Source organism: Lepidochelys olivacea, assembly GCF_965140295.1.
Source record: "Lepidochelys olivacea isolate rLepOli2 genome assembly, chromosome: 6".
In the NCBI taxonomy this organism is placed as follows: domain Eukaryota; kingdom Metazoa; phylum Chordata; order Testudines; family Cheloniidae; genus Lepidochelys; species Lepidochelys olivacea.
The window spans coordinates 55,785,733-55,810,040 of NC_140416.1; the positions used below are offsets into that span (position 1 = coordinate 55,785,733).

At 54.7% G+C, this 24,308-nt stretch overlaps 1 protein-coding gene across 3 annotated transcripts in view; it reads left to right on the forward strand.

The window, feature by feature from the left end:
• DGKZ (diacylglycerol kinase zeta) overlaps positions 1 to 24,308 on the forward strand; it is an 84,105-nt gene that overhangs the window by 54,428 nt on the left and 5,369 nt on the right. For all 3 annotated transcript variants that reach the window (XM_084630607.1, XM_084630608.1, XM_084630609.1), the window contains 21 exons: positions 2 to 97; positions 387 to 469; positions 1,070 to 1,130; positions 1,987 to 2,100; positions 2,876 to 3,016; positions 3,799 to 3,877; positions 4,320 to 4,375; positions 5,321 to 5,383; positions 5,629 to 5,702; positions 5,817 to 5,928; positions 6,559 to 6,758; positions 7,369 to 7,469; positions 7,813 to 7,892; positions 9,511 to 9,580; positions 13,124 to 13,164; positions 15,474 to 15,664; positions 18,577 to 18,608; positions 20,187 to 20,230; positions 20,754 to 20,874; positions 21,591 to 21,627; positions 21,944 to 22,043. In XM_084630607.1, the coding sequence (XP_084486733.1) occupies positions 2 to 97; positions 387 to 469; positions 1,070 to 1,130; positions 1,987 to 2,100; positions 2,876 to 3,016; positions 3,799 to 3,877; positions 4,320 to 4,375; positions 5,321 to 5,383; positions 5,629 to 5,702; positions 5,817 to 5,928; positions 6,559 to 6,758; positions 7,369 to 7,469; positions 7,813 to 7,892; positions 9,511 to 9,580; positions 13,124 to 13,164; positions 15,474 to 15,664; positions 18,577 to 18,608; positions 20,187 to 20,230; positions 20,754 to 20,874; positions 21,591 to 21,627; positions 21,944 to 22,043 (1,896 nt within the window). The remainder of the gene's footprint in view (position 1; positions 98 to 386; positions 470 to 1,069; positions 1,131 to 1,986; positions 2,101 to 2,875; positions 3,017 to 3,798; positions 3,878 to 4,319; positions 4,376 to 5,320; positions 5,384 to 5,628; positions 5,703 to 5,816; positions 5,929 to 6,558; positions 6,759 to 7,368; positions 7,470 to 7,812; positions 7,893 to 9,510; positions 9,581 to 13,123; positions 13,165 to 15,473; positions 15,665 to 18,576; positions 18,609 to 20,186; positions 20,231 to 20,753; positions 20,875 to 21,590; positions 21,628 to 21,943; positions 22,044 to 24,308) is intronic.

Genomic DNA, 24,308 nt, shown 5'->3' on the forward strand with positions numbered 1-24,308 from the left:
GGAGGGGCGATGGAAACCCTTTGTCATCAAGCCTACGCCAGCCCCACTCATGAAGCCCCTGCTGGTGTTTGTGAACCCCAAGAGTGGTGGGAATCAGGTAGGGACACTTTTCCGACATTTTCATGGATAGCCAGCTCCATAGACGCCTCGCATCCCAACTGCTGAGAATCCAGCATGTTTGGTGATATCTCAGCTGCAAATACAGAAGCAGGCAGTGTGATGCCAGCTTACTCCCTGGCATCTCCTCTTGAGGCCAGGTCTTGCCTGACTGTCCAGGACTACAGATTCCCATCACCTCTGTCTAAGACCCTGCTTCCTCCCCACCTTCCCCCTCCCACTATTGGGATTGTCTGTATCCTATTTCCTGAAGTCTTTCATCCTTTTAGGGAGCCAAGATCATCCAGTCCTTCATGTGGTATCTCAATCCACGGCAAGTCTTTGACCTCAACCAGGGCGGTCCCAAAGAGGCGTGAGTACTGACTCAGGGAGCCCCATCCCCCTTCTCCCACTGTCTCCCCCCAGTAGGAGCCTTGGCCCCTTCTCTGCCAGCTGGCCACTAGTGAGGGACTGAGGCTCTAGGAAAGGCCCTTGGGAAGAGCTGTGTGACTGGATACCCATTGTAGGTTCAAAGCCTGGGAAGTGTCTCTGGGGACTGATCCCATTTCACTTCCCAGTCAGTCCTGGCTCCCTTATGTTTCCAGGAGGAAGAATGGCCAAATGGTTAAGGCACAGGGCTGGGAGCCAGAACTCCTGGGTTCTATTCCCAGCCCTGTCACTAGCCTGTTCTGTGACCTGGGGCCAGTCCCATTCCCTCTCTATACCAGCATCTCTCTATCTGTACAATGGGGATAAAGATCCTGACTTCCTTTTCCAGGGGCCTGTGAAGATAAACTCATTACAGTGTGTCAAATGCCATGAGGCTGTAGGGTATCCAGGATTGTGACTCCTCCAATGGACAGCCTGAGAGAGGAACCCATTGTAAACACTGGCCAGTGCAGTCCCAGCTTCAAGTGTCTTCGGTGATTCTCCCACCTTTCCCTGATCCCCTCCACTTTCTGCTTCCCTGCAGGCTGGAGATGTATCGGAAAGTGCACAACCTGCGGATCCTGGCATGCGGGGGGGATGGCACGGTGAGTGACCCTGACCTCTCACTGAGTTATCAAGGGATGTGGCTGGTGCCTTTATCCAAACCCCTTGCCCTTCCAGGAGAGGTGGCGGCTTCCTTTCTCTAATTTAGAGGTGGGCAAAATTGGTCCCCCAAGTTCTGTAATGTGGCTCACAGCCCCTAGTGACTACAGGTCCCAGCTTGCCATACTCCATCTTCATCTCAGAAGCTAGCTGCATGGTATGCTGGGGCCAGTAGTCTTTGTGGGCTATGTCTCCATACTAGAGATGAGGGCGGCTGTAATGGTCTTTTGATGCCGTTTAGGTGCAGCCCTTGAGCTCCTGACGAGCTGCTGGCGTAGCCCTCAGCTGGGCAAAGTTTGGGAGCTAGAGTAAGTTCAGGCTTCCCCCATCTAAGCTCTGTCTGCAGCACTCCTGGAAGATTAACACTCTCGCTCCCAGTGTAAGTTAGGCATAGAAGGGGGCTGATCAGCCTTTGAGGCAAACAGCAGTGGGGATTCTCAACCCCATGGGTCCTAGCAGAATCCACCGTACAGGGCCATTGACATGTACTAGGGCACCAACGTGCTGTGAACTGCATGAGATGTCACCTCTGGGAGCCTCACTCGCTTGCCATTTGGGGTGGGGCAGGTATTTCCCCAGAACATTGGGTAAAAGATAGGGTTTGTCCCTTGTCTGGAGCACTGACGGTTATTGGCTGAGCATCTCCTGTAATGGCTGGGGAGTGGGGGCGGGGGGCGCCAGTCTCCATGTCCTCCTCATCTCTGGCTCTTGGTAACACTCTCTACCCCCTCAAGCTGATCACCTCATAGGTCTCTAAAGTAACCAGCTGCTTCTTTGGTTTCTGTCCTGTTTGGCCAGGTGGGGTGGATCCTCTCCATCCTGGACCAGTTACGTCTGAATCCCCCTCCTCCTGTAGCCATCCTCCCTCTGGGGACAGGGAATGACCTGGCCAGGACTCTGAACTGGGGCGGGGTAAGTGTCTTGGGGGGAGGGGGCGGAGAAGGGTACTTGCTCTGTGCGGGGGGGTGCTCATAGGGCCCTGCTCTCTGGTACTATTGGCTCCCGAGCTTGGGCACAGGTGGTTGGAGAGGAGGAGGGATCTGAGCTGTGATGGAAGGACAGAGGTTTGGTGTATCGGGGAAGGGGAGCTAAGCCTCTAGGTTCAGGGTTGTGGGTGGGGAGCTGAGCTCTTTTCTCTGGCATGGGGAGTTTTCCCACTTGCACTCCACGCACGGCCATCTAAGAGCGGTGCACGGTGTGCCCAAGAGTTCCCAGCAGAGGAGGTGAGTGCAGCGAGGGGCGGTTGTGGCTGGATGTGGTAAGTGCTACGTGCTGGAGGTGTGGCGTAGATGCCACAGGGCTGGGACTGGCCCGTGGCTGGCACATGGGGATCCCTGTGGTGTATGCATCACTCAGAGGACTGGTCTCTATCCAGATCACCTTTGCCCCCACCAGCGATATCAGCTGTAAATAGGAATCCATCCCCTTGGGAGAAGTAACTAATTGTGCCACCTGGCAAGCCGCTGTGGTGGGCTGGGAGTCACTGTGGAAAGCACCTCCTGGTCACAGAGACGGAGCCTCTTAGGCTGCAGGTTACGCAGTGGCAAATCCTGGCCCTATGTACCCTGTGTTCTCCACACTCTTTGCTTTGGGGCACCTGGCCCTGCAGCCCCCTCAGCCCCCTCCCCCCGCCTCTGGTTAGGGGAGTCAGGTTGGGCGGCTCACTGAGCTCCACTTTGGCCCATAGGGTTACACGGATGAGCCCTTGTCAAAGATCCTCTCTCATGTGGAGGAGGGAAACATTGTGCAGCTTGACCGCTGGAATCTCCAGGTGGAGCCAAACTCCGAGGTGAACCCTGAGGAAAAGGACGAGACGGCCACAGACAAGGTGAGACACACACACAGTGCTTCTCCATCTATTCCCAGCTCAGACAGCACTCTGCTCCTCAGGGAGTGTTCCCCCCCCCCCCCGTTTCCGCTTTCTCTCCTCGTGGCTCAGGGGCCCCTCCCTGCTTCCCATCTGGGAGAAACTGCCCCATGGGCTAGTGGCAGCCAGAGCTGGCCCAAAGGTGCAGGTCTGGAAGAGGCTTGGAGGATTGCAACCATTCCTTTGGCGCAGAGACCCCAAGAACAGCAAGCGTCTCAAGGAGCAGAGATTGTCTGGCTGCTTGGTGAGCTAGCAGTGACCCTGTAAGAAGGGGGACTGAGCAGTTGGAATGGGGTTTGGTGGAGAGGAGACATCCCTGCTTCTCTGGAAAACTCTCTCTGGGGATCCTGAAGGTTTCTGGGGAAACAGGCCCCAACCCCTGGTGCATTTGGCACAGAGAAAGTGTCCGCTGCACTGCAGTTGCCACTCCATTCCACCCTAGGTGCTGACCTGGGCTGGACACTGCATCCACATTGCGTGTGTGGATGCTGAGCCTGGGCTGAGGGCTGAGCATGGATGTGCTCAGGGCAACAGAAGGGGCTATTCCGTCCCCCTCAGTGTATCCCTCTTTCAGGCCAATAGCCGCCTCTGTCTCAGTTACTCCCTCCGCCTCCCTCTGCTGGCAGCGGCCCCTGTACATGGCTAGTGAAGTGTGGTCTCTCCCTTGCAGTAATTCTACATTCCTAGCCCCATGTCTGGGCACCACAGTTCCCAGCCTCAGCCTCCTCCTTTTCCCTTTTCAGCTTCCCCTCGATGTCTTCAATAACTATTTCAGCCTCGGCTTTGATGCTCGCGTGACACTGGAGTTCCACGAATCTCGAGGTAGGTGGGAGCTAGAGTAGGGCTGTCTGGTGCCCTCTGTGCAAAGCTGTGGGGCTGGGCTGCAGCATGGGAGACTCTTGGGATTTAGAGGGAGGAGTGAGCAGGGGGGAAGCAGGTTTATAACCTGGAGGTACCCCCAGCTTGGTCAATTGAAACACTTTGTGGTAGGGAGATGGCAGAGAGAGAACCAACAGGGGAGAGGGCGGGGGGAACTGACCAGGAAGAGGGTGGGAACAACCAGATAGGGGAGAGGAAGCTGCAGAGAGTGTGCGAGTGAATGGGAGGAAGAAACTGAGGAGTGTAAGAGGCAGCTGGGGAGGCTGGTTTGCAAGCCTGGGAGAGTGAGGTGAAGCTGGGGCGACAGGCGGCTGAGTTGCTCCTGGCAGTCAGTGAGTGAGTGACACTAAAGTCTGTCTTCCTTTTTTTTCTCCTCTTTCCCTAGAGGCCAATCCAGAGAAATTTAACAGCCGGTTTCGGAATAAAATGTTCTATGCTGGGGTGAGTGTGTAGGACTCCTTGGAGATGAGCGTTGTCTGTCTAAGCTCCAGCTACTCTTAGAGATTTCCAAAGTGGCTTTCTCTGGGTAGCTACAAACGGGGTGTCTGAACTATAAGGACTCGGCTCTTTTAATCTCCCCATCAGTCTGTCCCTTTAGCCCCATGATAATTGTTTTAGCTCTTCTCTGAACTCCTCCCACTAGCTTTCTTGTACTGAGGGGCCTGGGCCCAAACACAGTGTCCCAGTCTGTACTTCCCCAGACCTGTATTAGAGGGTGATTATCCGCTCCCTGCCCTGGGATGAGGTCTCCGCATATGCAGTCCCCAGGTTGCATTAGCCTTTGTAAAACCCTATCGCAGTGCAGACCCCTGGCTAATTTTTCTCTTCCCCTTGAGTCTTGGCTGCTTCTGCTTCCCAGAGCTGTCCCTCCCATTGAGGATCTGGGTTTGGGGGATTAGCTGTATTACCCTAGATTGCATGTCATATTGTTTCATGCCCTCTCAGAACTACCTCGCACTGACGAGGCTGGTGTCTTGCTCCTGTATGGGGCCCAATAACTTGTTTGGCCATATTTTCTCACAGCCAGAGAATGAATTTGCATTCCGTGCCCCAAGTATTGCGTCCCACCTGGAGAAGGAGGTGCCCTAGCCCTAGATCACAGCTGCTCCTGGAGGCCCGGCCTGGACATGGGGGGGCTGCAAGTTAGGACAGAAATCCATTGTCAGAGCTGGGTTATCATGGGGTGCATCAGGTCAGGAGTGAGGTGCATCTGCAGCCCTGTATCAGGAGGGGGAATCTGCCAAAGGTGCAGTGAGACCTGGAAGAGGATTTGCCCAATCTCGAGGGCTTGACTTGAGACTCAGTAAAGCATGAAGGGTCCATGCGATCCAGCTGCTACTCAGGGATGCGGTCTCCAGGCACTGACCTTGTCTCTTGTGTTGGCAGACGGCATTTTCTGACTTTCTCACGGGCAGCTCCAAAGACTTAGCGAAGCACGTCAAAGTGGTGGTGAGTGTCTGGAGAGGAGGGGCTGAGACCGTTCCCTGGGAGCGGTGGGGATTGGTGAATGCGGGGCATCATTCCTTTAGGGGTAACAGTAACTGGTACCGCGGTGGCTGAGGCAGCTTTTGCAGGGCGACAACTCCCACTCAGAAGGCAACGGGGAGTTCATTCCCCCCAGAGTACGAGGGCTGGGCTGGGCCCCTCTCCTTCAGCCAGCCTGGGTGTCTGACTCTCCGTTTGTCTGTTTTCAGTGCGACGGGACAGACCTGACCTCCAAGATCCAGGACCTGAAGCCCCAGTGCCTTGTCTTTCTGAACATTCCAAGGTGAGTGGCTCCTGCACCCCTGGATGCTGAGCAGCCCGGGCTCCCTGCCTGGTGTGTTTGAGGAGCGCTCCCGTTGGTCCCAGGTGATACTCTGCTCCCTTTGTGTCTCTGCAGGTACTGCGCGGGCACCATGCCCTGGGGCAACCCCGGGGAGCACCACGACTTCGAGCCCCAGCGCCATGACGATGGCTGCATTGAGGTCATCGGCTTCACCATGACATCCCTGGTAAATCAGCTCAGCCACTGGCAGCAGGCAAGGGAGTTGCAGGTTCTGGCCCTGTTGCCCTGCACCTTGCCTGCCCCCCGACAGTTCCCGACCCTGCAACCTTGACTTGAAATCCAGCTGTGCCTGAGAGCTCCTGGCAGCACCCATCCTCTGAGCCAGTGGGACCTTCCAGTCTGCAGACAGCATGGCTCAGTGTAGTCAGGAGCAGGACCCTGGAGGTGCACCCTCAGGTTTAGCTTGGGGGGACCTCTGCCAGGAACAGTGGAGCCCTTGTGTGCAGGACAGCAGAGCAGCCCTCCCTAGAACGCTCACCAGCCTGCACCCTGTGCCTGGGTGGCTAGTGGTGGGAGAGAACTCAAACACCATAAGCCTTGTTTGCTGGGGTCTTTGGATGCCTCTGCATCCTCTCACCTGCCTCCCCACCCAGGGCTTCTCCAGAGTTGAGACACCTGTGAGGACTCCAGCGTGTGCTGGTCTTTGTGGATTCCTTCTGCCGGGGGACTGAGCTGAGCCCCTCCAAGCTCAGTTGGCTTGTGACTCCACTCGGTGTTGGATGCTGCTGCTCTGAGGTATGGCCTGTGAACCTTTTCGCCACAGGCAGCCCCACTGTAACCCTGGTTTTGTTTGCAGGCTGCCTTGCAAGTAGGCGGACATGGAGAGCGGCTGCACCAGTGCCGGGAGGTGATGCTCACCACGTCCAAGGCCATTCCTATGCAGGTGGATGGGGAGCCATGCAAGCTGGCAGCCTCCTGTATTCACATCTCCCTGCGCAACCAGGCCAATATGGTGCAGAAGACGAAGCGACGCAACTCCATGCCCCTGCTCAATGAGTACGTTCACCTGGCTTAAGGCAACTCTGGGGGCCCCAAACCCAGCAACTTGTCCAATCTGGGTCAGTTCCTCAGGGCATGGGGGTGGTACCATTCCAAGAGGGCATTATTCACCCATTTATCCTGGGTGGCCTCTCCCGGCTCTTCACACTTCACAGTCACCTCCAAGAGGCGTGAGCAGGGAGCCTTCCAAAGGATCTCTGGGCAACACTGGAAGGAGAGTGAGAGGAGGCTTGAGTTTTGGCAGCCATCCGGTGCAGAAAATGAAGCCTTTAACTGTTGTCACCTGCTGCTGGGACTGGGTTAGCAAGGAATTCTGCCACACTGCCTGCAGCACCACTCCCTGTGGGAATCAAGTACTGGAGTGGCTGGGCACATCACCCCATGTCCCTAGCCTGCCACACCAGTGCTCCTCCCATTCTGCTTACGGCACCACTTGCTGGGAGAGACAAGTACAGGATAGCTGGGAGCTCCCTAAGACAGTGCTCTTGCCTAGCTTCCTCAGTTGCCTCTTGCTGGAGAAGGCTGGGCTACTGTAGCTACGAGCTTCTGCCTACATCTATAGGGCCTCCTTTCTAACCCCTGCCCTTCTCCTCCTGCTTGCATGCAGCCAGCAACCAGTGCCCGAGCAGCTGCGAATCCAGGTGAACCGAATCAGCATGCACAACTATGAGGCACTTCACTATGACAAGGAGAAGCTCAAGGAAGCCTGTGAGTGACCAGCCTGGGTGCCTGGGGGCTTTAGGAATGTGCTATCCCAGGGGGTGATGGGTGAGGCCTCCTTGAGCACTTTGGGCCATAGACAGAGCTCTGGGCAGCCGCAGCTCTGCCGTAATGAAGCCATGGTCTGCAGATGGAATGTTGCGTGCTTGAAGTGTAGTCTCCGTGGGTGGCCGTGGTCAGCCCCATTTTATACAAAGTGGCCATGCCCTATTGTTCTCACCATGTCTCTGGTGCTGTCCTCAGCTGGGCGGTGGCCGTGCTGTCTCAGGGGCTCAGTGACAGGAGGACTGGCAGCAGGCAGCTCCTTGAGATGTCTGTGCTTTGCTTTCAGCTATGCCCCTGGGGATCATTGTGGTTCCGGGAGATAGTGACCTGGAGGTCTGTCGGACCCACATCGAGAGGCTGCAGAAGGTGAGGCACTGCAGGTGGCGTGGGTGATGGCGGGAACTGATTGTTGAGGGAGGGAGGCACAGGAGAGGTCTCTCCTGACCCCTAGTTATTGTAACCTCACACAGTTGGCATTCTGAACATCCAGCATTGGCCTTTGATGGAGACCAGATCCCAGGCTAGAGGGACCATTGATCTGTTGAGTCTGACAGCTCCTGTGTATCGGCCTCACTATTTCCCTTTTTGCCATCCTGCTCACCCTGCCCTCTAGCCCTCCCCAGGGTGTTGGGCAAGGAGAGGCTGCTAGGCAGGTAGAAAGAGAAGGCTTTTGTCCTCCACTGAAGTATGTTCCACAAGATCTTAGTCCTTTCCCCCAAACCTGGGTACACTGCAGAGTCAGTCTCCCCTGTGTTGGGTGTCCCTTTCTCTCCCCTCTTTCACTAGTGTGAGCTCCTTCTCAGCCCTCACCTCCCGGGGGCAGAGGGTTCTGCTTCTCCTCAGTGCCCGTGGGGTTATGCTTTTCCCTACCTCCTGGAAGGGATTTGGCCTTGCCTGGAGGGGCACTGCACAGCCTGAAAGTGGGCTCCTTGTGGCCTAGGAAGTGCTGAAGGATCCCTGTCTGGTTTGAGTCAGTGACCACAGAGAGGGGAGCAATCTACCGTGTTTAATTACAGAGCATATTATGCAGGCTGGCATGAAGGGACCTGCCTATCCCTCTCTCTTGTGTCTGCATTTCTGATGGCCCCTTCCCTGCAGTGGCTGAGTAGGGTGTTCAGGAAGGGGGACACTCGCAGGCAGGTGGCTGGACAACCATAGTGATGGGTTTGGTGAGGGCCTAGCATCTCTGCCCTTACTGAGTCCCATCCCTCTCATAGTCACGTGAAGCAACTATGGCCACAACATGGGGAAGTTCCTGCAGCTGGAGGGGGTGGAGGTTCGAGAGAGTGGCCTGGCCTGTCTCCTGGCTGATGCTTTAGATGACATGTTTGAGCACACAGAAGCTCAACACGTTGGGACACGTAGCTCTTGGTTTCAGCTGCAACCTTTCTCCCCTCTTTCTCGTTCCATCTGGAGCTTGTCATCACTAAACTCTGAACCCAGCTGCATGTCCCTGAGCTGCAGGGACTGGGAATGCATAGGCCCGAGTGGCTACATGCAGTGGCAGGGGCTGGCTCCTCATACAGGAGGGGGCACAGAACAGGCTCTGCTGAGACAGAATGGGGGCAGCTGAATGAATGTGGTAACCCACCCCCTTCCCTCTTCGCAGGGTTTTCTTCCATGCCCTTCTTCTTTACAGTGCCTGCTCCTTCAGGTGTGTATCACCCGCCTCCCTCCCCTCCCGGGGGGTCTCTGTCATGTACATGGTGCCAGTCTTGTGGGCTTGTTTGGACACCTCCCCAGTGAGTTTGGTGTATTGTTTGGACACCTCCACAGCTGCACCCCATGCCATGCCTGTGTTCTCCACCCCTTGTGCCATGCCCCTATGTGCCCCACTGTCTCCGTGCCACACCTGGGTGCAAACTGCTTCTGTCAAAGGGCCATAAATCTGAGCCTGTCTGAAGGCCCAGTGCAGGAATGAACCCAGGAAGGTTGGGGGGAACGACAAGGAGCCGGGAAACGTCACTGTCCTCTCTTTGTGCAGGAAGAGGATGGAGCCAAATTAAAGACGCTTTCATCTCAGAAGCTGTCTCCCAAGTGGTGTTTCTTAGACTGTAAGTATCCTTTCCATACAGTACAGTAGCACTGGTCTGCCCTGGGAGGTGGGGTCGAGCCCTGATCTGCCCTAGGGATGTAGCAAAAGTCCCAAACCAATGATGCCCCCTGGGAATGCTCATTCCATGGGATACGCTGACCGGCTCGACCCATGGCAGCATTTCCATCAGCCTGGTGCTATCTGCATGTGGCTCCCTGGCAGTCAGGCAGTTGCCCCATTACTTTTTGCTCAGTTTGTTTGGGTGCCTGAGTGCAGCAGCTTTGAGCTGAGGGGAATATGCCTTCCCTGCCCTTAGAGCAGCAGCTGTGCCCAGTGCCACTGGTCATGTGAATCCAGCAAAGACTGCCAGCTGTGGAGTGTTTTTAACGGCACACCTGGCCTCAAGTCCTTACTCCTGGCCTGTGCATGGAGCAGGCTCTCCAGGATTGGGCTGAGGTGCTGTGCCTGTGTCTGACGGACAGGGGGCTCCCTCGGGCTGGGAACACATCCTCAGAGAGGCACTGCAGAATCTTCTGTGCCCGTTGGGTGCAGCCACTGGATACGTTCTGTGCCTGGCTGACACCGACTGGCTTTTTCATGCAAACAGCTTCTCCTTCCCAGTACTCGGGGTGCTAGCCCAGTCAGAAGGACCCACTGTTCTCCCTCTGTATGGGGGAGAGGACTACCAGTGGCACTCCAGTCACATGATTTCCAAGGGGAGTTTCCTAACTACAGATAACATGTGGTCTTTAATAGCGCAAGTGAGTACTGCTAGCCCGGTACTAAGGGTTTGGAGCATAGCTGGTTGAGGGAGAAGTGAATTAGGAGCCCTGCTCCTGAAAAATAAGTCCAGTGCGATAATGACAAGTCAGCGTGGGCCAGAGGGGAAGCGGGCCAGGGAGAGGGAGGGTGAAAACTGAGAGCTGGGCCCAGATTCTCCCAGCAGGAGGTACTGCAGTGAATAGTGTTGGAGCTTTGGTCAGGAGGGAGCTGCTGCAGTGGCAGCCTTCTCCAGCAGGAGGTGCTCTACAGAGCAGCATAGGTGCTGCAGTGGGAGATGCCTTTGTACATCTAATTCAGTTACAAGCTGTACACTGATGCCTTGTGGAGGAGGAGGAGGAGGGTGCCAGGTGTGCTGAGCCTGTGACCTAGCCGGCTGTGTTTGCAGGAGCCCCCGAGTGCTGTGGCAAAGCAGTGGGGACTTGTTTACAAACACGGCTTTGTTCCAGCTCCTTTCTCAGCCCCGTCTCCCCTTTCCGCCACCGCCCGCAGTCGAGACTTTGTTCCCGAAGCTCCAGGCTGCACGTTCACTTTTACTAGCATATTTTTGGTGTCTCTGTTTCTGGTTTGAGCGATTCCCTGGGAATCCCCCACAGCCTGCGACAATAGGGGCTTTTGGGCCCTCGTAATGGTGCTGGAGCGAGTTCCCAAACATACAGGGAGAAGCTCATGCAGGGGCACCAAACAGGGCAGGCCTGTGTCATTGCACTGATCCTCAGAGCCAGCGGGCCTGCACCAGGCACTCACTGGGCACCAGCTGCACCACCTGAGGAGCCTGACTGCAGACGGACAAGCTGGGGGTCAATGGGGAGACCAGCATTTGGCCTCACCCCAGGGGAGACACTGGAGGGACCAGGGGAATGAAAAGGCCAGAGCCTTTTCCCAGACGCTGTGGGGATAGGTTGCTCTTTCCTATCCAGGTTCTGGAGTTTCTGCTTCTCCCTGTTTCTCTTGTGTTCGTTTCCCTCAGATTCTGCCTCCTTCCAGGCTCCCCACCAAATCTCTGATTTCAGGAGCGCAGCTTGGGCTCCCTCACTTCCACGTCGTCTGGGGGGGGGTTTCCAGGAGCAGTCCCAGAAGGGTTGCAGCCATTGCTCCCTGAATTTGGTCGGTGATGGGGAGCCAAGCCAAGTGAGGCTCATTCCAGTGAGAGGAGTGTTGTTCCTTGTCTCTTGGAAGGGTGGGGTCCCACCCAGCGGGGTGGGGGTGGAGTGGACACCCCACTGCATGCACCGCTCACATGATCCCTGCTCCCAGATATTGCTGCTGTGGATTATTTCTTCCTTTCGCTGGTTTCCCAGCAGCAGGTTCGGTGCTGAGGAAAATGTGCCAGGAAAGAGGCTGGAGCTACATTCAAGGGCGACGCAGGCTCATTAAAGTGGCTGAATTACAGACCTTCGTTAGCAGCTCCGTGGCTGTAAATCTCTTGCAGGGACAGGATAAACGGGGCTCTTTCACTCCTCTAATCTGCTCTGGCTTGTGTCACGGACACCCCTCCCCCACATTCTTGTTCTGTTCCGAGAGAGAATTCTCCAGTCCCTTTAGGGCCCAGCCATAGCAACCCCAGACTGGGCAGCAGTCCTCAGCCTTGTGGGGGGCACAGAGCCCATGGAGAAAATGCCCATAAAGCACTGGAGCCCACTAACCCTGGCCTGTCCCTCCTCTCCCCACCACATTGAAACAAGGCTCAGGAGCCCCCGTTCCCTCCCCAGCCCTTTCACCTTGCTGGAATTTTGATTGTGAGTTTCAGAGTTACCGGCTGCATCCCAGAGTTGCAAAGTGCTTCCCAAACACACACACACGCCCAGTCCGCACCGCTCCTCTCGCCCCAGTATATCAATGTGGGGCTTTTCTGTCCCTCAAGCTGGTGCTCAGCAGGGGAGCAACAAGCATCTCGGAACAGACTATGGACTGGCTTGGGTACAATTCTTAGCCCACACAGGGAGAGTGGATGTTGGGTGCTGGTTTAAAACTGTGCTGCCATCCCAGGGGACAGGGACCAATGTCCATCCCATGCCCTATTGGGGAAGTGTGCTCTGCCAAGGCCAGGGATGCACAGCAGGCCTGGAGTCTTGGTGCTGGTTTGTGATGAGCCCTAGTCAATAATGTAAACGTGTAGCTGCACCAAGTCCCCGAGAGCGGAGAACAGATAGGCCCAAGCTCTCCCCATGTCCCTGCAGTTACTCTGTGACAATAAAAGTGACCATGAGTGATTTTAAGCCAAAGGAATAATCTCTCCCCTGGGTGTAAGCAAGTCCTGACAGCGATGGGCTGTCATCTCCGCAGCCTGCTCAGGCAAGGCTCTGCTCTGTACAAGGTCAGTGTCAGAGCATCAGCAGCAAAAGCCCTGAGAGTCAGGAGGCAGGTCGGAGGGGCCTGACAATCCCCAGAAAGCTGGAATTCCAGGCCAGCAGCCTGAAGGTAGCCAGGTATATCCTGCTTCTGCTCCTTATGGTGATCAGGGCCTAGAACAATGGCTGGTTGCTCAGTCAGGCGGGAACGTTGCATGCTGCGATCTGTAGTCTGTGAAGAGAACAGATGTGTCGTTAGGGCACATTATGGAAGTCAATGGGCCACCCGTGGTCAAGAGTTATCTGGTTTCCCTGCTGTGTCCTGCTGCTGTGTGGGTGCACTCACTCACGGGGTTGTAAGGTGGCTGAACAGTTTCATGTTGCCCAGGGGTGGAGTGCAGTGGTTCTAGGCAGTCCCATTGCCCCTTTGTCTCTTGCCAGATTCTGGGGACAGGAATCTCACAGGTTCTCTCTCTCTCTCTCTCTCTCAGCAACTACAGCTGATCGGTTTTACAGGATAGACCGCGCACAGGTGAGTGCCGACTCATTCGCCAGGGACCATGGGAACCAAGGCGCTGTTGTGCAGCTACACTTGACCAGCAGCACATGTGTGTTCAGACATGCAGACACATGCATTGCCAAGGGCCACTGCTTAGTGTGCTTTGTCCCCACACTGCCCAAATCCTGTGATTACTTTATGGACAAGGGGATACAATTTCCTGGGAAGGTTGTAAACACCCGGAAATAGAGGTGCTCTGCCCTCTGCAGTCAGGCACCTCTGGGATCAACTGGTATTGGATGCTTCAGGTGCATCACCATCTCCTTCAACCTCTGTCCTAGTGAATTAATGGAAGAAATATTGAGAGGAAAAACTGATGAAAGGTCTGGAGGACAATGCCGCCCACGAGCAGTGGGCAGTGTTGAGGATTAGTGAGAAGCCTTGCCATGCTGATTTCATTGCCCTGGTTGATAATATCACAGAGTTAGAGGATGGAGGCAATGCAGTAGCTGGATATAACTGGATGCAAGTCACATATCTCAGACTGTGGCCCCCATTCTGGGCTCCGGCTGAGCTGAGCGGCACACAGCCTAGGCCATGGGGACAAAGGTGACTTTAGCCACCTCTGCACCACTTGGATTATGAGGCTGCTGGAAGCTCATTCAGCCCCCATCCTAAACCAGTGGTCCCAGGGATTGCTCTAACTTGCACCCTAGATACAGCAGTCTGTAAGGGACTACCTGACATCCCAGAATAGCTAGAGCTTAGAGTATAACCAAGCATACTCCGTCCCTCACTCAGATACACCCCTACTCCTGGGGACAGCAAAGGGTCATGCTGCTGGCCCTACTCACTGGGAAATCCACCTTATACCGGGTTATTCCCAGTAGTGAGATCTGGGTGGGCACTGGGCCCATTATGCTGCTGGAATGATGTAAAGGGGCTGGCATGTAGCTCAGACTTAGGATCAATGTCTCACAGTCTTAACTTGAAAAATGGATGCAAGTTGGCTTGGCTAGGAACACTGAGATATGGGCTGGAAAGTGCCTGAAGGAGCTGAACAAAGGACGGTGATAAATGGCAGGGTATTGATTTGAAGAAGGTGTCCATGAGGACCTGCAGGGCTTGATCTCAGGTGTAAACTTAAGTGTTATTAAATATCTCCATTCATTAGCTAGAAAGAGGGCAAACAGGAGCATGATGCAATCAACAGGTCACACTGAAACGGGAGGAGTTGTAAACCCTAGAGAGGATAGAGAAAATGCAGAGGGACCCAGAGACGTTAAGACACATGGGCAGGAAACAACTAAGTGAGGCTCAGCCTGGGGAAATGTAGATTCTGCAGCAAGGGGAAAAATAACCCAAAACCACGATCCTCAATGGGAGGAGAATGCCGGGAGCAGGAATGGCTGAGAGAGACTCTGCAAGGAGAGGGAGAAGCAAAAGACTTTACGGTGAGATGGCTGCAAAACACCAGGGATGTTCTGGGGAGTGAGGATGCAAAGTCCTCAATCCCAGCATAGGGAGGGCCCAGTCCCTCTAGCTACAGCTCTGGAGAGACCCCACCTGGAGTCAGCTCTGGGTCTCCTAAACCAAGAAGCCTCACATCAAGATGCAGGGAGATGGTCCCTTCCTGTGTGGTTCTAGGGCGCCCACACCTGGCCTGTGACAGTCAGCTCTGGGCCCCTTGCTGACAGAGGAAGATTGGAAGGCAAGATTAGAGGAGGGCAACAGGAATGAACACGGGCTTGTGAGGAGAGATTAATAGAGTTGAATCCGTCCAGGTTGGCTAAGGGGCACTTAGCCTGTGCTGACAGTCTGCAAACATCATCCCGGGGTAGCTGCTGAGGGTGGAAAGGGATTACATAGGGTCATAATGAGGGATGTGGGCGGGGATTTGGAGAGGAGATGTTCTAGTGGAGTCTCTGCAGACGCCCTGACAGTGAGACGTGCGAGGCTGTGGAAGAGTTTTCCAGGAAAGGGGCAACACCTTAAAAATAGACTGGGCACAACCTACACTCTGCTGGAGACAAGAGACCCTGATAGGACTTTTCCATCTCTCGTTGAGACTCCACTCCACACAGCGATCATTGTTCAGAAGCATCTGACCTGGCCAGGGTCATGGTGATCAGTCTAAGAGCTGTGTGGCAAGCTGGGGCTGCCCTTGCTAAGTTGCCATGGGCACCAGTCCCAACTTCACTCCCATGCCGGCCCCTTTGAGCTGCCATGGGCCATCACCCCCCTGAATGCTGCTCTGGTTGCTAGTGGGGGGGTGTTTCCCCAGGGTGACTGGCCTGGGGTGGGTGGATCCCCTCTCTGAAGGGCTGATCTCTACCTTCCAGGAGCACCTCAACTACGTGACGGAGATCTCCCAGGATGAGCTCTTTGTGCTGGACCCAGAGCTGGTGATCACCCACACTGTGGGCACCTCACCCGCCATTCCTGACCTCGTTGACTTGTCCTCCACTCCCACAGGGCACCATTTTGCTTTCCCTTCTTCCTCATCCTCTCCACCCTCCTCACCAGCCCTCAGGTGAGACTGACCAATCTGGTCTGCAGGTGAGAATGGCCTTGTGGGGTGGGGAGAAGGGTCTGAGGGAGGAGTGGAAGAAGGACCAGCCTGAGAGGCTTAGCGCTGGCTTAGCTGCTCTGAATCCTGAGCTCTGAAGCGAAACACCAGCTCTGTGTGACGCAAGTGAGAATTGTCTCTGCAGCTTGCCTCTATGGAGACCAACAATCTTCCCTTCCTCCCCATGCATATTCCACCCTAGGAAAGTGTGACTCTGGGGCAGTGGGGCTGCACTGGAGGGTTGCACCCATGGCTCTAGTTTAGCTGTATCAGTCCAGGGCTGACTGAGACTCCAGAACTCGTTTCCCATTGCTAGCCCCCATGGCAAAGGGAGATGGTTCTCTGGGGGGAGCTGAGACACAGAGCTGGGATAGGGGTAGGTGTCACTGACTGAGCTGGGAAGGGAAGAAATTAGTGGTGGAGATGGGCCAGGGAGGGGAAAGAAACCAAGTCATGGAAGGAATGGGTGTCATTGCTAAGGCAAGGTTAATTTCCTCAATCTTTCAATTTGTAAGCACCTGGAAGGATAATAGGGTTATAAGGAATATCCAGCATGGATTTGTCAAGAACAAATCATCCCAAACCAACCTAATTTCCTTGTTTAACAGAGTTACAGTACAGCTTGACACAATCCCATATGGGAGTCTCATAAGCAAACTAGGGAAATGTGGTCTATATGAAATTACTATGAGGTGGATATACAACTCGTTGAAAAACTGTACTCAAAGTAGTTCTCAATGGTTCACTGTCAAACTGGGACAATGTATCTAGTGGGGTCCCACAGGGGTGAATCCTGGGCCTGACACTATTCAATATTGTCATTAGTGAGGTGGATAACCAAGTGGAAAGTATTCTTATACAATGGGAATACTAGCAAGCTGGGAGGGGCTGGAAGCACTTTGGAGGGCAGGATGAGAATTCAAAACAACCTTGATCAATTAGAGAATTGGTCTGAAATCAATCAAATTAAATTCAGTGAAGACAAGTGCAAAGTACTTCACTAGGGAGAGAAAATCAGATGTACAACTACAAAATGGAGAATAACTGGCTAGGTGGGAGTGCAACTGAAGAGGGTCGGAGGGTTCTAGTGGATCACAAATTGAATATGAGTAACCATGTAAAGCAAGTGGGAAAACAGCTCCTGCCTTTCTGGGGTGTATTAACAGGAGTGTTGTATGTAAGACAGGGGAGGTAACTCCTGTTCTACTCAGCACTGAGAAGGCCTCAGCTGGAGTGCTGTGTCCAGTTCTGGGCACCACACTTTAGGAAGAATGGGGACAAACTGAAGAGAGTCCCGAGGAGAGCCACTAAAATGATCAAAGGTTTAGAAAACATGAGCTATGAGGAAAGGTTAAAAAAACTGGGCATGTTCCATCTTGAGAAAAGAAGACGGCGGGGGACCTGATACCAGTCTGCTAAATGTTACGGGGTGTTCTAGAGAGGATGGTGATCAGTCGTTCTCCAGGCCCACTGAAGGTAGGACAAGAAAACTGGCTTAATCTTCTGAAAGAGAGATTTAGGTTAGATATTAGGAAAAACTTTCTAGCTATAAGGGTAGTTAAACTCTGGACCAAGCTTCAAAGGGAGGTTGTGGAATCCCCATCTTTGGAGGTGTTTAAGACCAAGCTGGATGAACACCTGTCAGGGATGGTCAAGGTTTGTTTGGCCCTGCCACAGCGCAGGGGGCTGGACTAGATGATCTCTCGAGGTCCCACCCAGCCCTACATTTCTATGATTCTGTGATTCCTTTTTCCCGTCCTATCCCAGCCGGCATCCATGCAGCTGGTCTCTCAGCAGCAGTGTCTCTCCAGTGGCAGGCTGGTACACAGGAAACTTCTGCTGCTCACACAGCCCCAGCTTGACTAGCCATCAGGCAGGGCTCCCGCAGTGGGGAAGTGTCACAGAGCCACAGGATCGGTGCTACCACCCCATCTTTAGAACAGTTTCGGGGGGGACCCCTTCAGTGTGCCAGACCCCAAAGGAGTCTCTCACTTCCTCCAGAGTAAGCCATGCGGCTTCACTGCCTCCTTAGGCTGGACCTTTGTGCCTGCAGTGCTCCTGCTTCACACCGAGAGTGCTCTTGAGCACATCCAGCTGAGAGAGGAGATTTGTATGCTCTTTAGGGATTAATGCACCTTGCCAAGCGTGTGCAGTGACATGCAGCATTGTCAAAACGGGGGGGTTTAGAAGTTACCTGGAACAAAGCATAGCAACTTCCTTAAGTGAGCAAAGAGGCAGGAAGGTTAAAGCCTGGTCCATTCAGGTTTGCCCAGAGGCCAGCCAAGCTGTAGTGAACCCCGTTGTTCAAGCTTGCTCTCTCTCCTTGGTCAGGCTCCAGGTGAGAGCCTCCCTGGCTGCCTCCAGCAGCCAACACTTATCCCCACACCTAGAGTCCTCCTTTGTTCCAGACCTGGGAAATACTGCTCAGCTGTGCGCCCCTCCCGCACCCCCCCGGGGAAGTGGGGAAGTGTATCTCTCTAGGTAGTTGATTGCTAGGTCTCAATGTCCAGAGAGTTGGATTTGCTGTCTTCTTTTCAGAGGCTCCATTGATATGGGGACCAAGCCCCACACATTTAAGTGACACCCGAATCTACATCTGAGCAAACAGCCCTTTTCTACCCCCTAAGTAACAGCACAGCCCATAGGGGAAACTGAGGCACAAACAGGACTCATAAAATATTACAGAAAATTCCCACTTCATCACAAGGAGTTCCCAACTAGTCCAGTCCTAGCCTCTCCCAGCAAGGGATGCTGATGGGCTATGCCTGTGAGGATCACAGAGACCAGTGCAGGGGAGGGGAGTTTGCTGCAGAAGACTTGCTTATCATGGCTTTTGACAGCGTCAGTTCTGAATCTCTCCCTCTCTTCTCTTCCAGCTCAGAAGCAGGGGGCTGCCCCTGCCACGAAGGTAAGTCCTTCAATCTGTGCTGCAGGCCTTTGGTAAGTCTCTGGCTTCCCTGTTCCTGTCACACTTAGGGTTATACTAGCAGATGCACCTGAGTCCCTGCCCTGATTCTGTGTTCCCCACAAACTGAGCGCTATCGTTGTCTGAGAAAACGGGGGTGATGGGAATGTCTGGAGAGCCCCGCCCCTGCTGGTGTCACATGGCACTGCTCTGTCTGGGATCCAGACCCAACCATAGGCTCTGCGAGAACTGCACAGCCTATGGGGTGGCAAGGGAGAGGGTCACACTTGACGCTGCAGTGACTGCACAATGCACTGCCATTCAGGGGGATCGGGGCTCAGGTTCTCCAGGGAGGTTCCCCGAGGGGAGCGGCAGGAGTGACTGGCTGGAGAGACCTGATAGCCATTTGCTTGCATAGTGGAGCAGTGCAGGGAGCCTTTTCCCAGCCTGCTTGTGAAGTGTGGGGCAGGAAATGACAGGGTGGTGAGGTTAATCTCCCACCTGCAGAATCCAGGCCTTGAGATGTGTTGCTGGGGGTGGTGTTTGTCTCTGCCAGGCACTGGCAGGGGCTCTGGGAGGGGGGAGCACAAGGTCAGGGGCCTCCCTCAGCTGAGCAAATGGAAAAAGTTTCCTGGAGCTTGAACAGAGCCGGTTCCTGGACGTGTGAATGAGTCACTGGTGAGAGGCATCCCAGCTGGCTGGCTCCCCAGGGACCCCCTCATTTGCCCTTCACCCTGCTCTTCCCCTCCACCTCAGGAGTTACTTTTTCCATGGTCTTGAAAACATTCCTTCTGGACCTCGCCAAAGCTGGGGCCTGGCCTTGCACCCGGGGAATGTGGTCTAACTCCTCCCCCCTCCCATGGGTGTTTCTCCCCTCACACCTCATCCCGTGGGCTGCCCCCATTTTCTCCTTACCTCTCCCCCACCCCTGGGGGCACCCAGCATTATAAAGCTGAGCCCCCCACTAACCCTCTGGTGCATGCCGTGTTCCAGGCAAAACCAGCCTGGCCAGTGGCTCCCCTGAACCCTTCTCCTCCCAAGCCCTGCGTGAGGGGATTGGACTCAGGGGAATTCCAGGCCCAGGGATGCCCTGCCAGCAGCACCCTGATGTTCAGGGACTGTCAGCAGGAAGCAGCCAGCTGTGCCCAGCAGCTGGGGAGGGAGGGGAGATTTTGGCCCTGCTCCCACACTGGGAGGAGGTCACTGGCACAGACTGTGGTGCTGGAGAAACATGCTTCTGGCAGCTCCCATTGCACAGGCACTAACAGGCTGTGAGCCGTGTCCTAAGGCAGCTCCAGAAGTGCACGATGTGAACTGGCCTGGGGTGAGGACTGTGTCACTCTGCCATTGAAACTGCCTCTTAGCCCAGAAGAGACTGAAACGGAAGAGAGCCTGGGAAAAAGGTTGCCTTCCACTTGCACCTCCTTGGTGTTTCCACCTGCCCCACTGTAGGATACATGGCAGCTCAGTCAGTGCGCGTGCATGTGCAGAGAGAGAGAGTTTCCCCCTGCACAAGCAGCCCTCTCTCTTCCCATCTCCTGCTTGGCTTCTGTCATCCTGACCAGTGTCTCCTCTCTGCAGATAACGCCTTGATAGCTGCTGCCAAGAGTAATGATTTCCAGAAGGTAAGAGCTGCCATGTGCCACGAATGCAGCCACAGTGCTAGGGGGGTGCTGTGCCTTTCCCCACAGCAGCTAGCTAGGACCCCAGTGTGGCGTGAGCATCCCTTCTCCAGCACCCTGTTGGTGCCTGTTAGCCAGGCTTTGTCATTGCCCTGCTAGCCCCAGCTGTGACTCCTTCCTCACAGCGGTGCATGAAGAGTCCTTAGCAGTGTGAGCTTCCTCCGAGCAGTGCCGGATGGGGTCCAGATAGGCTCACAACAAGGAATCCTGTTCTGGGAGGGCTGCATGTGCCGCGTTAGATGAAGGCAGCTGTAGCCTTGCTGGCTGAGTTTGGAGAGCAGTTCAGTTCCCTACCCTGGGGCATATACTCAGGTAATCTTGCTGCAGGTTCTGCTGGCAAAGACCCGCCCTGCAGGGTGTGAGTGGGAAGGGCCTTCCCACAGGCACAGCTCTTGCCCTGGTGCTCAGAGGTTAGAGGAGGCCTGAGTAGGAGACTCTAATCCAGAGCTGACGTGTGTTCCTGTAGTTTCGAGAGCTGCACCAGGCAGGAGGGGACCTGATGATGCGAGACTCCTCAGGTCAGACCGTGCTGCACCATGCCGTCAAATCGGGGAGCAAGGAGATTGTCAAATACGTCATTGAGAATGGTAAGCTGGGAGCCTGGATCCAGCTGTTGGTACAGCTCTGGGCTGGGGGTGCCATGACCCCTGGAACTGGCACAGAGGGATGGAGGCCGAATTCACTGCGCCTCTCTACAAGTCTCTGCTCGAAGGGGATGATGCTAGTGTTCAGATGCCCTTCTCTCTGCCTTGCTTTGTTTGTGGCAACCTCTCGCCTCTCTGCAAGGCTTGGGAAGTGTCCCGTCCCTCCTTCCTGTTTGTATTCTCGCTGGCAAATACAAGGCCAGGTTCAGCCTTAGACTTATGTGATACCCGTGTGATCTCACCGAAGCCAGAGGCAACTGAAGCTGCAACATGGCCTGGAGTATTTTGGTCAGTTTCAAGTATTGATGCCTGTCTGTTTTCTAGTTACCTGCTTTTGCCAGTGGGGGCAGCTCACAGCTTGGGTTTTGGTGGGTCTCACCAGAATGAGGGCTGGTTTTTCTTTTACATTTCTCTGTATTTGAGTCCAGGGGCAACTCCTCCTCCCCAACCCTACCGGCCAGATTCCGCCACTGTTCCCAGGCAGCTACATCTCTAGCTGCTTGGGTCTCTCTCAGTTATCAGATGAGGTCTCCGCAGTGGTATGCAGGAGACCCCAGGTGTGTGAGAAGAGACTGTGCTGTGCATTGCTGGGGAGTGTGCAAGAAGGTCTCTGTCAAGCAGGCTGGTCTCATTACCCCACATTGTCTTTCTCTCTCCAGCCCCTGCAGAGATCCTCGATGCGACAGAAGACGAGAAGTAAGTTGCTTGTGGTTTGTATTATTTGATGCCCAAACCCTCTGTTTTCTATACCCAGCTGCCTTCACTGCAACCGCCAGCCACCACTTCCACACCAGGCTTGGACTGAACAGCCCCAGGGACTGAATTCTCCTCCCACCCAGGTGCTCTCTGAGGCAGGGGTGGGGTCCTTTGCTGCAGAAGTGTGACCAGACTGAATTCGCCTCCCATCCCAGGCCTCCCTAGGAGGGGTCCCTCACTGCAGCCCCTGTGTATGTCACTTGCCCTCTCGCTTTGCCTGGGGATCTCATTCCTTCCTCTTGTCTCTTCTCCCCAGTGGCGAGACCAGCCTGCACCAGGCGGCTGCCCTGCGCCAACGCACTATCTGCCACTACATTGTGGAGGCTGGGGCTTCGCTCATGAAAACAGACCTGCAGGTAAGGTCAGATGGGCTGGGAATGGGAGATGGGAGTTCTGGGAATAAGGGTGTACATGGGGCACTGGTGAATGGCTGGAGCAGAGATTCAGAAGGTGTGAGCCAGCTGGCTCAGGAGAGGAGCAGTGAAGGGAATGTGAGGGCACTAGCTTAGAGCCCAGCCAAATGTGCCACACATTCCCTATGTGAAGGGGGTCCCTGGATACAGTCTGGAGCCTCGGGCTTCTCCAGTAGTTCAGCATGGAGCACAAAATCTCACCTACCCCTGCCCACTCACTGAGCAGCAGATCCTTAGAGCTGCACAAAGGGTGTCTCCTCCTAGCTCTTCTGTGCTGCCCCAGTGCTTTTTCTAAATGAGTAGGTGGAATGTTTCTTTTCCCCTCTTCCCACCATCTGAGGTCATTGCAAGGACAGTCTCGCCAGAGAGTTCCCCTCCCAGCAGCGCTGTCAGCTCTCCCGAGTGGGGGGATGGGGAGAGGAGGGAGCTCTGAGAGATGCAAAGGCAGGGCGTGTTTTCAAATAGCCAGCCCCACAGAGAGTGTTAGCAAGTGGGTCAGGCAGTGTCACTTATGCGTAGAATAAATTCTGCTGTGTCTTGGTGCCAGTGGCTCGTGAAGACCAAGACACAGTGGTTGGGATGCAGTCATGTCTCTGCCAGAGGAGTTGTAGCAAAAAGGGCAAGGTTATGTTTTGATACAAGAGGTTCCCAGGGGCTGGCATACAGCGGCGGGGAAGCAGACGTGTCTCTGTGTCAAAGCTCTGTGTATCGGGATATAGCACAGGGAACATAATAGCATCTCAGTGCCGGGCCAGCTCTGGGACCTGGTAGATAGCCAAGAGGTGCGGTTATGTCTTGGTGCCAGAGGTTCCCAGGGCTGGGATACAGCAGAGGAGTTCACCTGGGCAGCCAACCCTAATGAGGCTATAAAAACTTCTGAATGCTTTAGGCTGCAATCAAACCCTTTGCCAGCAGCCAGGGAGATGCTCTACAAACACTCCCTGGCAGCTGCCCTGCCTTCCTAACTTCCAGCAAACGACTCGGGCCTTGTCATGTGCCCAGATCAGGAATGGCTTTGCTTGGGGGCACATCGAGTGGCCATAGAAACAAAGGAGAAAAGGACCAAAGTAGGAGGCTGAGGCCTGGGCTGGGGCTAGGAAGACTTTGCCAAAACAGCTTTGCTGAGGTCCCACCACAAGATCTCTGGGCATGGAATCCTCTCTGTTGAAGTGAGAAGGACCCAGATGTCTGTCACCCTGAGTTCTCAGGTGCAAGTGCCCCCCCCCCCCCCCGCCCAGCCAGTGCTGAAGGGAATTTTTTTAAGGACTGACTGCCCAGCTGGAGGAGAGGGGGCCCAGCGGGGGTGTGTCTGTTTGTATAAATGCACACCTGGCCTTGTGACTGTCAAGGAAGTCCCATGTCCTCCCCAGCACTGATCGCTTAGAACTTTCCTGTAGTATGGGCAAGAACAAACCACATTCTGGAAGCTGTATGTGAACCCTGATCCTTACAGAGTGTAATACAGTTTGGTAATGTGCATACAATACAGTTGGGTCCCATACACCTCTGGCAAAGCAAACCAGGGTAGATGGGGCTGGGCTTCGTCATGTTACATGAATCAGTTGGGCTGCACGGAGGGCCTCTTGCAGCTCTTGTTTCAGACTGTGTTTCTGCAGACTTGAGCAGGCAGCGCTGCATCAGGGCTTGTGCAGTCAGAAGGGAAACACAGTATTTCCTTTTGCTAAATGAGCGTTTAGATTCTGCCTACTGAGGAGACCCCTGGAGGAGCACTGGGCAGTGAAGCACAACACACTGGCTCCAGCCCTGCTGGGGGAGATCCCTGTGAGATCCTGGGCCTACACTCTGTGACTGCAAGTGGACCTGTGTGTGCCTTGCATCTATCTGCCTTTGTACCTCTGTGTTCCTCTGTGTGTGTGGGCTTCTGTCTGCAGCTGCATCCGTGTTTGTGAGACCCTTGCGTGTTTGAGCATTGTTTGCCCCAATGAAATATAGATGTGGATTGTCCCAGAGGCTTGGGATCCCTTCCCCCTTGTTCTGGCTGCCTTCACCCTGCTGAGCTCTGAGAGCCAGTGTGGATAAGTTGCACTCTCCTTGGGGAGGGGGTTTTCAATGGAAGTGGCAGAGTGCCAGGTTTCCTTGGCCCTGCTCAGTAGAGGGTTTGTTCAGCGCAGAGGAGCAGGGGCAGTTAACCAGCGGGAGGGGGAAGGGAGGAGAGAGGAGACGGAGCTGAAAGCTGTTAACAGATTT